Source organism: Papilio machaon, chromosome 8 (genome assembly GCF_912999745.1).
Source record: "Papilio machaon chromosome 8, ilPapMach1.1, whole genome shotgun sequence".
Taxonomy (NCBI): Eukaryota; Metazoa; Arthropoda; class Insecta; order Lepidoptera; family Papilionidae; genus Papilio; species Papilio machaon.
The window spans coordinates 1,066,107-1,078,301 of NC_059993.1; the positions used below are offsets into that span (position 1 = coordinate 1,066,107).

General features: G+C 31.4%; 1 protein-coding gene across 1 annotated transcript; it reads right to left on the bottom strand.

The window, feature by feature from the left end:
• Positions 1 to 6,285: 6,285 nt before the first annotated feature.
• LOC123721189 (caldesmon-like) lies at positions 6,286 to 7,727 on the bottom strand. Its single transcript, XM_045679040.1, has 2 exons — positions 7,708 to 7,727; positions 6,286 to 6,769 (listed from the first exon to the last, which is right to left on the bottom strand). The coding sequence occupies exons 1-2, from the start codon at positions 7,725 to 7,727 to the stop codon at positions 6,286 to 6,288; spliced, it is 504 nt and encodes a 167-aa protein (XP_045534996.1).
• Positions 7,728 to 12,195: the final 4,468 nt, after the last annotated feature.

Below are 12,195 nucleotides of genomic sequence, written 5' to 3' on the forward strand. Positions count from 1 at the left end.
TTAAAAATGGCGGTTCTCTCTAATTACAATTTTCCGGGGTAGAATACGAAACTTACATCTATTTTCCATGATATTTCTTATCACTAGTATTATAGCAAACAGTTTTCAACTTGTTAATTTACTGTTATATAAAACCATGTATAACATATATATCTTTATGTGTATGTGTTATATATATTTGTGAGTGTTGGACGTCGACATTTATTTGTGCATTCTGAGAGTCAAAACATTTTAAATTCTAGAACATCAGAGCGATTCGATTCCGCTGCTTGAGGTGTTAAAGTACCCTAGTCTTTATTTGAAATGGTTTAAACTAAATTGTTGTTCAAAATTAACGACTTCATTGTAGTTATTATAAGATAATATGATTAGTTTGATGTATTAATAAGTTATTTTTGTTGTGTAATATTGTGTAAACTTTGTCTTTTAAATACAAATATTTTTTTATCTACGTTTTATTATTTAAAAAAAAAAAAACTTCGGACACTCGCTAATCTACAATTGATATTCTGTGTGAGAAATATGTATGTTAAATTACTTTATATTTTTTGTATATTTTTTGCAACATACTATTACAAAAAAATAACGTTGCCGTGCAAAAATATAGTAAAGCTCTAGCTGAACGAAGTGACTGAAGCACGCACGATGACAGTTCTCAATGGCGGCTTCTGATTGGATCCTTTTCTCTCACGAAATATAATGAAAATCTTTCATTACTGATTCGTATTTTTAGAAATTAACTCTTTTATTTGGTAAGTTCAATTAGTACAGAAACCGAAATAGCAGAAGTCGGCTCACGGCGTTCAAAATAATATGAAAAATTTCCATTTATTACAAGAATTATTTACAACAGAAGATAACTTATTAGAAGTGTGAACTTATTCTTATCAATGCCGTTAGGGTTATTTAAAATAATCGACAGTTTCAAGCTTAGATTATGTTTGTAATAGAAAAAAACAAAATATATTGTCTATGGACATTTTATAAGACGAATATGTTGTTGCTATTTAATACTCAAAAAGGAGATTTTTTTATTTAACCCGTTTCTTTACATTTGGACAAGTAAGTAAAGTTGAAGAATTATTTTATATTTAATTTAAGAAAATAAATTATATCCAACAAAATAAATATTGGTCATTTTTTAAATATTAATGGCAACTCATAAAATAATTTGAAATTATTGTTTTTTTTTTTATAATGGAAAAACTGGTACTTTACCACGATGCCGTATAAAAGGATTTCTAGTTATCTAGATACAAATATTATATAATATAGACCGTGGTTACAAATGCAGTATACATTTTAGTAGGTCATTGAAGGCAGATTTCGACCGCTACTGCACCAGAATTAATAAATTTTGCCGCAGTTAAAGAGTTTAATTAAGTAGTAAGTTTAATTATAATAGAAGACATTCAAAATAAAAATGAGAGACAATGTCTTTATGAACGTGATAAGTATCTAATTAACACATTCACTGCTACCTACTCGACATTTAAGTTTACATTTATATTTGGGAATCGTGTCATTGAACGTGTTAAACCTCTTTGTTTCTCAGGACCTTCATTTACTGCATTCAGATAGTATAAAACTGAGTGCTTTTATATTATCAAAACAACAATTAAGTTAAATGAAAGTGTATCCTTGTGACCGTTTAATATATACTTGTTTAAAACATAAATTCTATTACGAAATAGTTCGTACCTACACTGACTCATGCCAGAGAAAGGATTTCTTGTACTATGTTAATGTAAAATATTATCCATATATGGATGGTCGTAGGAAAGCGCTGAAAGTAATCTCTTGGTCACTTTAGTGACAGCTTCCAAGGTTTAATTTAATTAATTTAGTATAAAATAAAGTTACTTAACAACTAGTCCAATAAATATGAAAAAATTAGACCGTTTAAAACAAGTGGTTAATTGAAATAAACACAAGAAGCTCGACTTACAACACGATGAAGGATAAAATTCGAATGTTGTTACACACTTTATAATCGACCAATTAAATTTCAGGCCGTCACAAGGCTTCAAACACTCATACGCATAAACATGCTTGCTTCCAAATACAGCTTTTTTTAATTCAATAAAACACGTTATTCAAATAAAAAACAAAAAATAAAAATAATAATTAAATGATGCAACTTAATTACTACATTACAATTTAAAAAAATTGACTAGTAATCTGAGACTAATTCCAAAGTATGGTTGGCAAGTCGTCAAAAATTAAGCCAAAACTTTAAGGTTCATAAAACCTTATGCGCCGAATCAACGTGATTGATTAAGCCCTAGTCACCCCTAACTTAGGGAAGCACGAGGTTTTTTTTTAGAGGGGACCAATATAAGCAGTTAAAATTATCATACTTCAAATTATTGCATGATCCAATTTTCATGAGTGGGATAAGGCCTACAAGATAATGATCAAACATGCTTACTTACTTTTGAAAATTGTCACTTTATTGTCCGTAGATCTACATAAACCATTCATGTACTAGTACATTTTTAATTAATATGAGCAATGGATATGATATAAAAATAATAAATTTCGTTTCAGCTTGACAATGCTGTGAAGTTCCAGAAAGATGTGGTATTTTAAATTATTAAAATTAATAAGTTAATAAGATAAAAATAAAATCATATGAATGTATAATATTTGCGTAAACATTAAAAGCAAGTTTAAATCAAATATCTTCAAAGAAACATCTGGAGTTTTCGCTGAGCGCGCTATGTGACCGAAGTTCAATGCTAAATGTTGAATATATCTCAAGCCTTAATTTGCAAACCGGCTCTAAAACTAGGACTAAAAGATTGACGTTATTATGTCAGTTATATTCCAAATTATTATTTAGATAAATAACTCATAAAGCAAATGCCAGAGACAAATAAAAAATGATCGATCAATCATAATCTATATATACTAATAAAATTGGAGTGCCTCTGTGAAATTAAAAGGAAAAAAAATCATATTTTGTACACGTGCTGATAACGAAAAACCATTTATTTATTTTGTCTGTCTGTATGTCCTTAAGGCCGTGTTTGATCTTCGTTAAGGGTGGATCGATTTTGACGGGACTTTGACGAGAAGTTAGCTGATGTACGCGGGCATGTTATAGGCCACTTTTTTACAGTAATATACATAATAATACACGTATATAGAGTATATGATTACTTTAAACTGAAATGCTTTGAACTGAGACTGTTTAAATTATAATTATTAATAATCAAAACGTCAATGGTTCAGTGGGTTCAGTAGTGGACTTGTAATCTACTACAAGTACAGTGGTCGGCCCCGCTATGTACTAGTGGTTTTAGATCTTCATATACATTTATGTGCTAGCGTGGGATAGCGTGGTTAATTAAGCCCTCGTCAGCCTTAACATAGGAAAGCATAAGTTTTTTTTTGGTGTGGATGAATGCGAGCAGTTAAAATTAATATTCATTAAATTATTGCATGATCCAATTTTTGTTTGTACTTAATTACCTATAGAGTTGAGAAGGTACCAAAAATTTTTTACTTAAAATTTGAAATTTTTGGTTTATCTATAATCTTAGTAATATTATAATGTTTACATGTATGGATGTATGGATGAATGTTTGTTAGAATGTATCACCAGAACGGCAGCATGGATCTCGATGAAATTTGCTATGGATATTTTTTTAATTCCGCGCGAACTGAACTGAAAAAATCATTATTAGTAGGCTATGTGTTCTTACAGACTATACCCTACATCTTTGCCAAATTTCATCAAGATCTGTTGAGCTGTTCCGGAGATACCTTCAAACAAACATCCATCTAAACATTCGCATTTATAATATTAGTTAGATGCCAAGCCAACAGGTCAACTTAGACAATATTTCACTCTTATAATTGAAACAAAAATGACAGTAGTACAACTTTGTATTACGAAGATATTTTTATCCACGTGTATGCTAATAAAATCAATATTGTTTAACAACAATACCTAAACTTAATTAATTATGAAAACATTTATGCGATGTTTTTTTTCTATTTAATGAGTTGGTTACTACTTATTTCATATGATGCAACAATTCAAACAAATTTCATTACAAGTAACATCTGAATACCGGTTTAGATAATTGATTCTCGTGTTGTTGTATCTATGGTAATACTTTGGCTTTGATTATAAAGAAACGGACTAGGCAAAGAGCTGTCGATGTACTAAATAACTTCTACCTCTTTTCATGTGGATAAGGTAAAAGATAAAAGGTGTATAGTTATATACAAAATTTAAACGTCTTTATGAATGCATACTTAATCAAAATTTTACAGACACAACACGAGAGCACAAGTAAGCCAGATTAGAACATTTTTTTTCTGTTTCACACTGGGGCATATGCACGCTTGACAGGTCCTGTCTCTTAAAAGTCAAAGGACAATTATTTTAATTTTAAATTCAAAACACTTGTGATTTTTATAAAGCATGTTATTTTTTTAACGATTTTTAATAACTTATCTATTTTTAAAATGAATTAAAGTCGTGTTCATTTGACATACTGTGCGTTTTTATGTTGAATCTAATGTGGAATATTTTTGTATGCTACTAGAATATTAATTACACTAGATTCAATACAACATTAGAGAGGAAAATAAAATACATAATTACAATTATCTGGTCTGGTGATGAATTTGATAATTAATTTGTAACGTATTTTCAGTTATATTTATAACAGTGTAGAAATTGTTATTATGTTAAATATATTAGTAAAGATATATTTGATGTAGGGTGTACTAATATTAAGCATGTATATTAATAAAAGTTACAACAATTTAAAAAATATGTATGTACGTTCAGCATATCTTTCACCTCGTCTTAATACGAAAGGTAAAAGATATGGCATTATTGTGTGACACTGCCGGAACTTTTATATCTGTATCGGTTCAAAAGATACGATATCTTTTGAAAGAAATTTCACCAGCATCGTATGCCTGCTCTTTTCATTACAATGGTTTGACGTAGTGAGTACATACTACATTCCAATATATTAGTATCCCCATCAGAGGTCATATCTTAATTCATTTGTTCGCTTATCGATTCTACGTTACGGCTTTAGTTACACGAAGTGTTAGGTTCTTCGCTACTTTACTAAAAAAAAACTCCAATCGAATAATATAAGCCGTAAGTATCCACTATCAAGTTAATTCGTTGCTGTAAACGAAATTAGTAACTTAGTTAGAAGTCCGACCTTAATTAACTTTATTTTTCCTTATTTTCACCCTCATTATTTAGATTTAGATGCTTATTTTTAATTTGGCTAATTAAAACAATTCTTAGCATTCATCCCATTCATTACACATATAAATTTATCAATTATGTTTTAATTTATTGATTAAATCTTGATCTTGAAATTAAAGGTTTAAACATTTTTAAAATTTTTAGTTTTATTTTTTCGTATCCTCAAGGGGCTAAATATCAGTTACACTGATCTCATTTCACCCTACACATATACGTTTTAACTGTTTATTAGTCATGGGTAACTCAACTAAAATTTATTATTTGCAGATCAGCTCACGGTTCATATAAAGCAGATCAGTGAACCGGTTCGCAACTCAGCTCAATTTGTATCTACATAGAGCTGTGATTTTCGTTACAAACTGCGATGTTCGAGTCACCAAGTAGCTGACAGTTCGTCGGTTCACATAAAGTACATCGCCATGAGCTGTTAGCTATCAATTTAGTTATTACGTCGCAGCTCAACAGTTCAAGTTTAGGTGAGCCGAACTTTTGAATCGGTTCAGAGCTGATTTACACATGTCTAATGATTAGTCCGACTGTTCTATTAAAGGTGTGTAAGCAGCTTTAGTTATAGACAGTGTATTGTACTCGTAATTTTCTACTGAAATTGTTATTACTTCTAATGCTCTATTGATTATTATTTTTTATGCCTAATAAACTTTTTGATAACTGACGAAAAATTTACCCAATTCAAACTAAAATATTTTATGTTAATGTTCATAAAATGAAACAAATAAAACCATAAAGTTTTTTTTATTTCTACTAATTTGTTATTGATTCAAAGTATAAGGAAATAAGTTAGCAGGTAAATCAAATTTAAAATAGGCAAACCTCAGACGCAATTAACTTAACTAAGATATTATTGTAATAAATATGATGCAACAGTAATTTTCGTTACATTATACAATTTTATACAAACAAATGTAAATTAGGACAGCCTTGTTAATTTATTAATAGTCCTATTTTTAAACCATCAACGTAATAAAACTATTGCGTCTTTATAGTTGAATTTTGTTAAAGAAACTGCACTTTACTTATGCTTTGGTTTTTGTGTCTTTTGCGTTACGCTTAGCTTTGCTTCGCTTTGCTCCGCTTTTCTCCGCTTTGCTCCGCTTTGTTCCGCTTTGCTCCGCTTTTCTCCGCTTTGCTCCGCTTTGCTCCGCTTTTCTCCGCTTTGCTCCGCTTTTCTCCGCTTTGCTACGCTTTGCTCCGCTTTGCTCCGCTTTTCTCCGCTTTGCTCCGCTTTGCTCCGCTTTGCTCCGCTTTGCTCCGCTTTGCTCCGCTTTGCTCCGCTTTGCTCCGCTTTGCTCCGCTTTGCTCCGCTTTGCTCCGCTTTGCTCCGCTTTGCTCCGCTTTGCTCCGCTTTGCTCCGCTTTGCTCCGCTTTGCTCCGCTTTGCTCCGCTTTGCTCCGCTTTGCTCCGCTTTGCTCCGCTTTGCTCCGCTTTTCTCCGCTTTGCTCCGCTTTGCTTCGCTTCGCTTTAGACTGTGTGCTCGTGGCCTTAGAGTAACTGCTAGTACTTAATTAAGGTAAGAAAATTTAAATAAATCCCTAATTATACAAAACAAAATAATTCTAATGTTTTTGAATAATTTTTATGATAAAATTTCACGACAATTATAAGATTTCAGTTTTAAAGGTCGAGAAGCTATCATAATTTGCTCTGTTTAACAATGTTGTTTAGAATGTACAAAGAGATAAACTAAAAAAAAACAGACATTTATCTTATACCTATAATATTGTATTTGGTATTTACTAGCTGTCGCCCGCGAATTTGTCCGCGTGGAATCTATACTAATATTGTAATAAGGAAATATTTATTTATTTGCATTGAGGTTTCACAACTACTGAACTGATTTGAAAAATTCTTACACTGTTGGGAAGCTATATTATCCTAGGGTGACAAGGTAATGTAAATCAGACTACAGTCTTTGTAGTACAATAAAGGAAGTAGGCAGTTTTTAAATTGTTTGATATTCGTAAGCGAAACACGTGAAGAACATAAAGTAGGAAGTGAAGATGAGTGTGTTTGTTGCCAGCACAATTCGTGTGGAGAATTCTAGTTACTTCCATGAATACTGAGTACTTGTTGATCCACACTATTACTAAAAATAAAACTGTCACAACGAAGAGTTTATAATAAAACTGGCTACTACGATTTTAAATTTAGCTTGCATGCAAGTACTACTATAGGGTGTCTCAGTAAGAGTGCACTTTTTAAAATTGGAATAAATTTTTTTTCGTGCAAGTGGCGAGTCTGAAACTTTACAGTTGTCACCTCTGTTTATTCCGATTATTAAAAAAGGTGCGCTTTTCGAAAGAACAACGCGTTATAATTGTGAAAACTTATTACAAAAATGGGAAAAATTACAGCCGAGAAAGTGCACCTAATGCGTCAACCATTCGAAGAGTGATCAAAAAATTGATATGATAATAAGAATCCTTTGCGCAACGTACCGGTCGGTCTCTGAAAACATTGCTGCTGTAAACGAGAGTGTCGCCGAAAATCCGAAAACATCAATACAACATCGTTCTCAACAACTTAAAATTTCACAATTTTTCGAAAAAAGTCATTTTCTCCGATGATCCATATGGATCCATGAATGGCTTAGTGAATACACAAAATTGTCGAATTTGGGACTCATAAAATTCTCATGCAATCCATGAGAAACAAATGCACCCCACAAGTAGTAACTGTCTGGTGCAGATTTTGGTCAGGCGGCGTGATTGGACCTTACTTTTTTGAAAATGAGGCCAAAATTGCAGTGACTGTGAACGGCATTCGTTACAGGAATATGATTACGGACTCCTTGTGGCCTCAACTGAACGGTATGAATCTGGACAACATGTGGTTTCAGCAGGACGGCGCAACCAAACCCAACGCGTCATCGGTGAGATACAGCCACATATCTGTGCAAAAGTCATGGAAAAATTCATGAAAAGAGTAATGGCCTGTCATCGGAGCCGTGGGGGTCATTTGCCAGATTTTTAATTCCATACTTAATCGGAACATGTCTTCTTTACAATACAATAAAAATATCACAACTCTGTCATAAAATACTTGTTTTTATTTTAAAATGAAAAAGTGCACTCTTACTGAGACACCCTTTATTTATACTTATAGAGTTTTTTTTTAAATCGTAAGATCGAACAAGCGGCCACCTGAATTAACAAACATAGCGAAGCAAACACTGCCCATCGATATCCGAAACTTTAGATGCGTTGATTACCTCGTATCGACGGAGGAAGAGACTCACAAAAAATAGAATATTTACCCTTCCTATGCTTTCGCTCCTCCGATAAATCCATTTCCCCTTCCCTTCTTTATAAGAAAAGGGAAGGGAAAGAGCACTAAAATTTGGCCTCCGGCACCACACTCATCAGATGGAACGCGGAATTGCTTCCTTTTCTGCAACAGATGTTGTTGTTGGCGTCTAACACTTTTAAATCAGAATATAAAAAAATCCAATAATAAAAAAAAGATGTTACGTTCCTAGTATCATTGTCCACTGACACGTGAAACAAACTAAAAGAATTCATGATGAGTTGCCAATTTGAGGGAATAAAACATGTGTAGCCATCAAAGAAAGAAGCAGACATTAAAAGGTCCTAAAGCTATTTTTAAAATAAAAATTGATGTTTTAATACACGTAAAAATCAGGTAAAAAACAATTGAATTATTGAGTTGAGTTGATTTTTTCTAAAGTGCCAATTGATAACTTTATTCTGATATCACTTGATCCAAAGCGTTATCAATTCATTTTTTTTTTCGGACAGTTTTTTGTCGAAATTTGCATGAAATATTTATCATAATAATTGTACAAGTAATGGTTAATTATAAAATAATAAATTACTAATTATTTACAACAGTTATTTTATTTAATTTTGATACGGCTGTAGGTAAGTTTTAATATGGTTTTGTTAAAAATTCTTCTCATAAGTTTACGATTTTATAAACTGCACGCATAAGAGCTTTGATTCACATAAAATTATGATCATAATAGAAGTTACAGTTTTTCACACTTTACACAACAAAGGATACCAATGCTTGACCGTCAAGTAGGTACCTGCTTGACGCTACACAAAGATTCGAGTTCTATGTTGGTACCAACAGGGTGCCTACAAATTCAGCCCTGAGATGACTAAAAGTACATTTTTTCATATATATTAGAAGGAATTATGTACCGAATGCTAGACAATAATTTTTGGCTAAATGTTTGTTAGAATTGGTAATTAAAAAAAAATATTATTCTTTTATTCCCGTAAAACAAAAGTTTTGATATACTAGTTCCATCTAGAGACAAAACCTATAAACGTTTTATGAAAACGAAACGCCCTCACGAGCAACTTTTGTTCCAAATCATTAGCATTTTCACCATTTGCCGTAAGATGGCGTTGAAATAAAATATCAAGGGAAATTAAAGCAGAATTTTTAATTTCTCAAATTGAATATAAAAAAAAATGATCGCATGAAACTTATATTTTAATCACAATTAATACAAATAATATAATTATCCTTCTCCCTTTTTCCCTAAAAAATCTGAGATCGTACGAAATTATTGTAAAATGTTAAAAAAAAAATTATCATTAATGATATTGCTAATTTTTACTTTTTATAAAGATGAAAGGGTAGAATAAAAGGGTAACTTATAAATAGTTATGTTCATTGCACTATTAATAATGTGATCACACACTTGGACGAAGTAACTTGCTCAAGTGGCAATATTATAAATAACATATACCTATATATACATGTTAAACATTGTACATATTAAAATTTAATATTTTACAACATAGAAACTCACACACACTATACATAAAAATATAAAATACACATAAGGCACAAAATTAATATGGCAAAGTATGATGATGGCGCAAAATGTTGTCATATTATTACATGGACATATGTTAACATCGAGTAATCAAAGTAGTTATGTATCAAGTAATCAAAGATTTTTTTTTAAATAACTGCCGTCATATAAATCTACTTCTTACTAATATTATAAATGCAAAAATTTATATGTATGTTTAAACGGATTACAATTTGGCTTAGATGTAGAATAGTCTGGAAGAATACATAGGCTATTTAAATGTCTTCCTTAATTTCGCTAGGACGAATTCACGGGCAAAAGCAAGTTATAAAATAAATTAACATATTATAAAGAACAAACAAGAAAAAGTTATGAGTCAACTTCTTTGCATGCTTTACATTGACTCATTCAGTTTTCTGTACAAAATTATTTTTTTTAAATATTTAATCACAGTGTAATGGTTAAGTTACGTGCTTACAATTTTTTTCAAAGGTCACGTATAAGTAAGTAAATGCTCATTTGTAAAAAAACAACATTTTGGACGATAAATTTTTATAAACAATATGAAATCGTTTATTGTCAGTCAAAAACTTGACTTGAAATAATAGTTTTTGAGTTATTGATTTTCTATTTTTAGTATAACCTCTTTCTCTGTTTTCAGATTTTGTGATAGTGATCAACACAGTTAAATGATAAATACTAACCTGCAATAATCTCTAAATTATTCGTAGAAATCATGTAAATTAATATACGATATCAAACAGATAAAGAGCATAAGATTTTCATTACAAAGTTGAAGTTGTAATTCAATTAATAAAGAGTCTTAAAAAATTTCACTATTACTTTTTTACTTGAAAATAAACGTTATAAGGAATCCATTATTTCGCAGCCGTTCCTGTTCTCAGAAATCAAGAAGCAATCCATTCCTTCGTTCCTTTGATAAATTATTTAGCTTCAAGTCTTATCTTTGACTATAAAGTATAGGACTAGGCAAAGATCCGCATCCGATCATCCGATTTTCGCTGGAAGTGACCATATCATGCTGACACTTACGTAAAATTGAAACGTCATTATTAGTGATGCAACGGAAGTGTCTTACCGGAACCAGAAACGGAAACAGATGTCAAAAATAAATTTTAGCAGAAACGGAAACGGAAACGGATGCGGAAACAGAAGTGTAAATAATAATAAAAAAACATATTTACAAAAATATTTTTTTCGGTAAAAACTGTTTGTATTCGTTTTTAATTTATTAAGGCATTGGATATCGGTGTTCTTTAGCCTTCAATGTATGTATTTTTACTGCGCTGCAATAAGTTAAAATACGCGTTTTTTTTTTAATTTATTTTCAGGAAACAAAATTACACTATTTACAAATTAAAGTTCGCCAAACCACTCGTGTTGACAAACGACAAATATATTTCTAACTATATAATGATGATGATGGTTATCACTTATTCAAAAGTACATTTAATAACTCTTAAGTATGAAATAGTCACATTTTGCCAGTTGTCAAATTTTATATGGACAACAACTAGACAGTTTACTCCAGCAAGAGAAACTGATTGTTTCAAACAGCAGCAGAAAATATTACGCGCTTAAATTCACAAAATAGGACGTAAACAAACAAATGCGACAAGTGCAGAAAGGCCGCGCACGGACTGCGCGTCTCGCGCCGCGCATTTGGATCTCTCAGCCGTCGTAAAGTTCCGTTTTATCTCCGTTATAAAAGTTGCGGAAACAGAAGCAGAAACGGATGTTGAAAAGCACGCGGAACTTCCGCACTTGCGGAAACGGAAACAGACATCCGTTGCATCACTAGTCATTATGAACGGATACTAAATAAAAAAATTACACACAAGTATACTAGTTAAGAGCTTATCGTTCGTTTTTACTTTAGAGAGAAGAATCCTCGTATTTGACAAGTCCTGTCTTCTAAAAGTCACAGTCTTAAAGTAATGTTACATTATTACAGTAAGCATTGAGTCTAGTAATAGTAAATGTATTGCTAATTGCGTAATAACAACTTAATAATGTAGTAGTTACCGTTTGTGTTGTGTGAAGGTAATGTAGGAATCGATAAAGACAAAATAGTGCGCAAAAAGACTAGAAAAGTAGAACGATAGTGACCAAA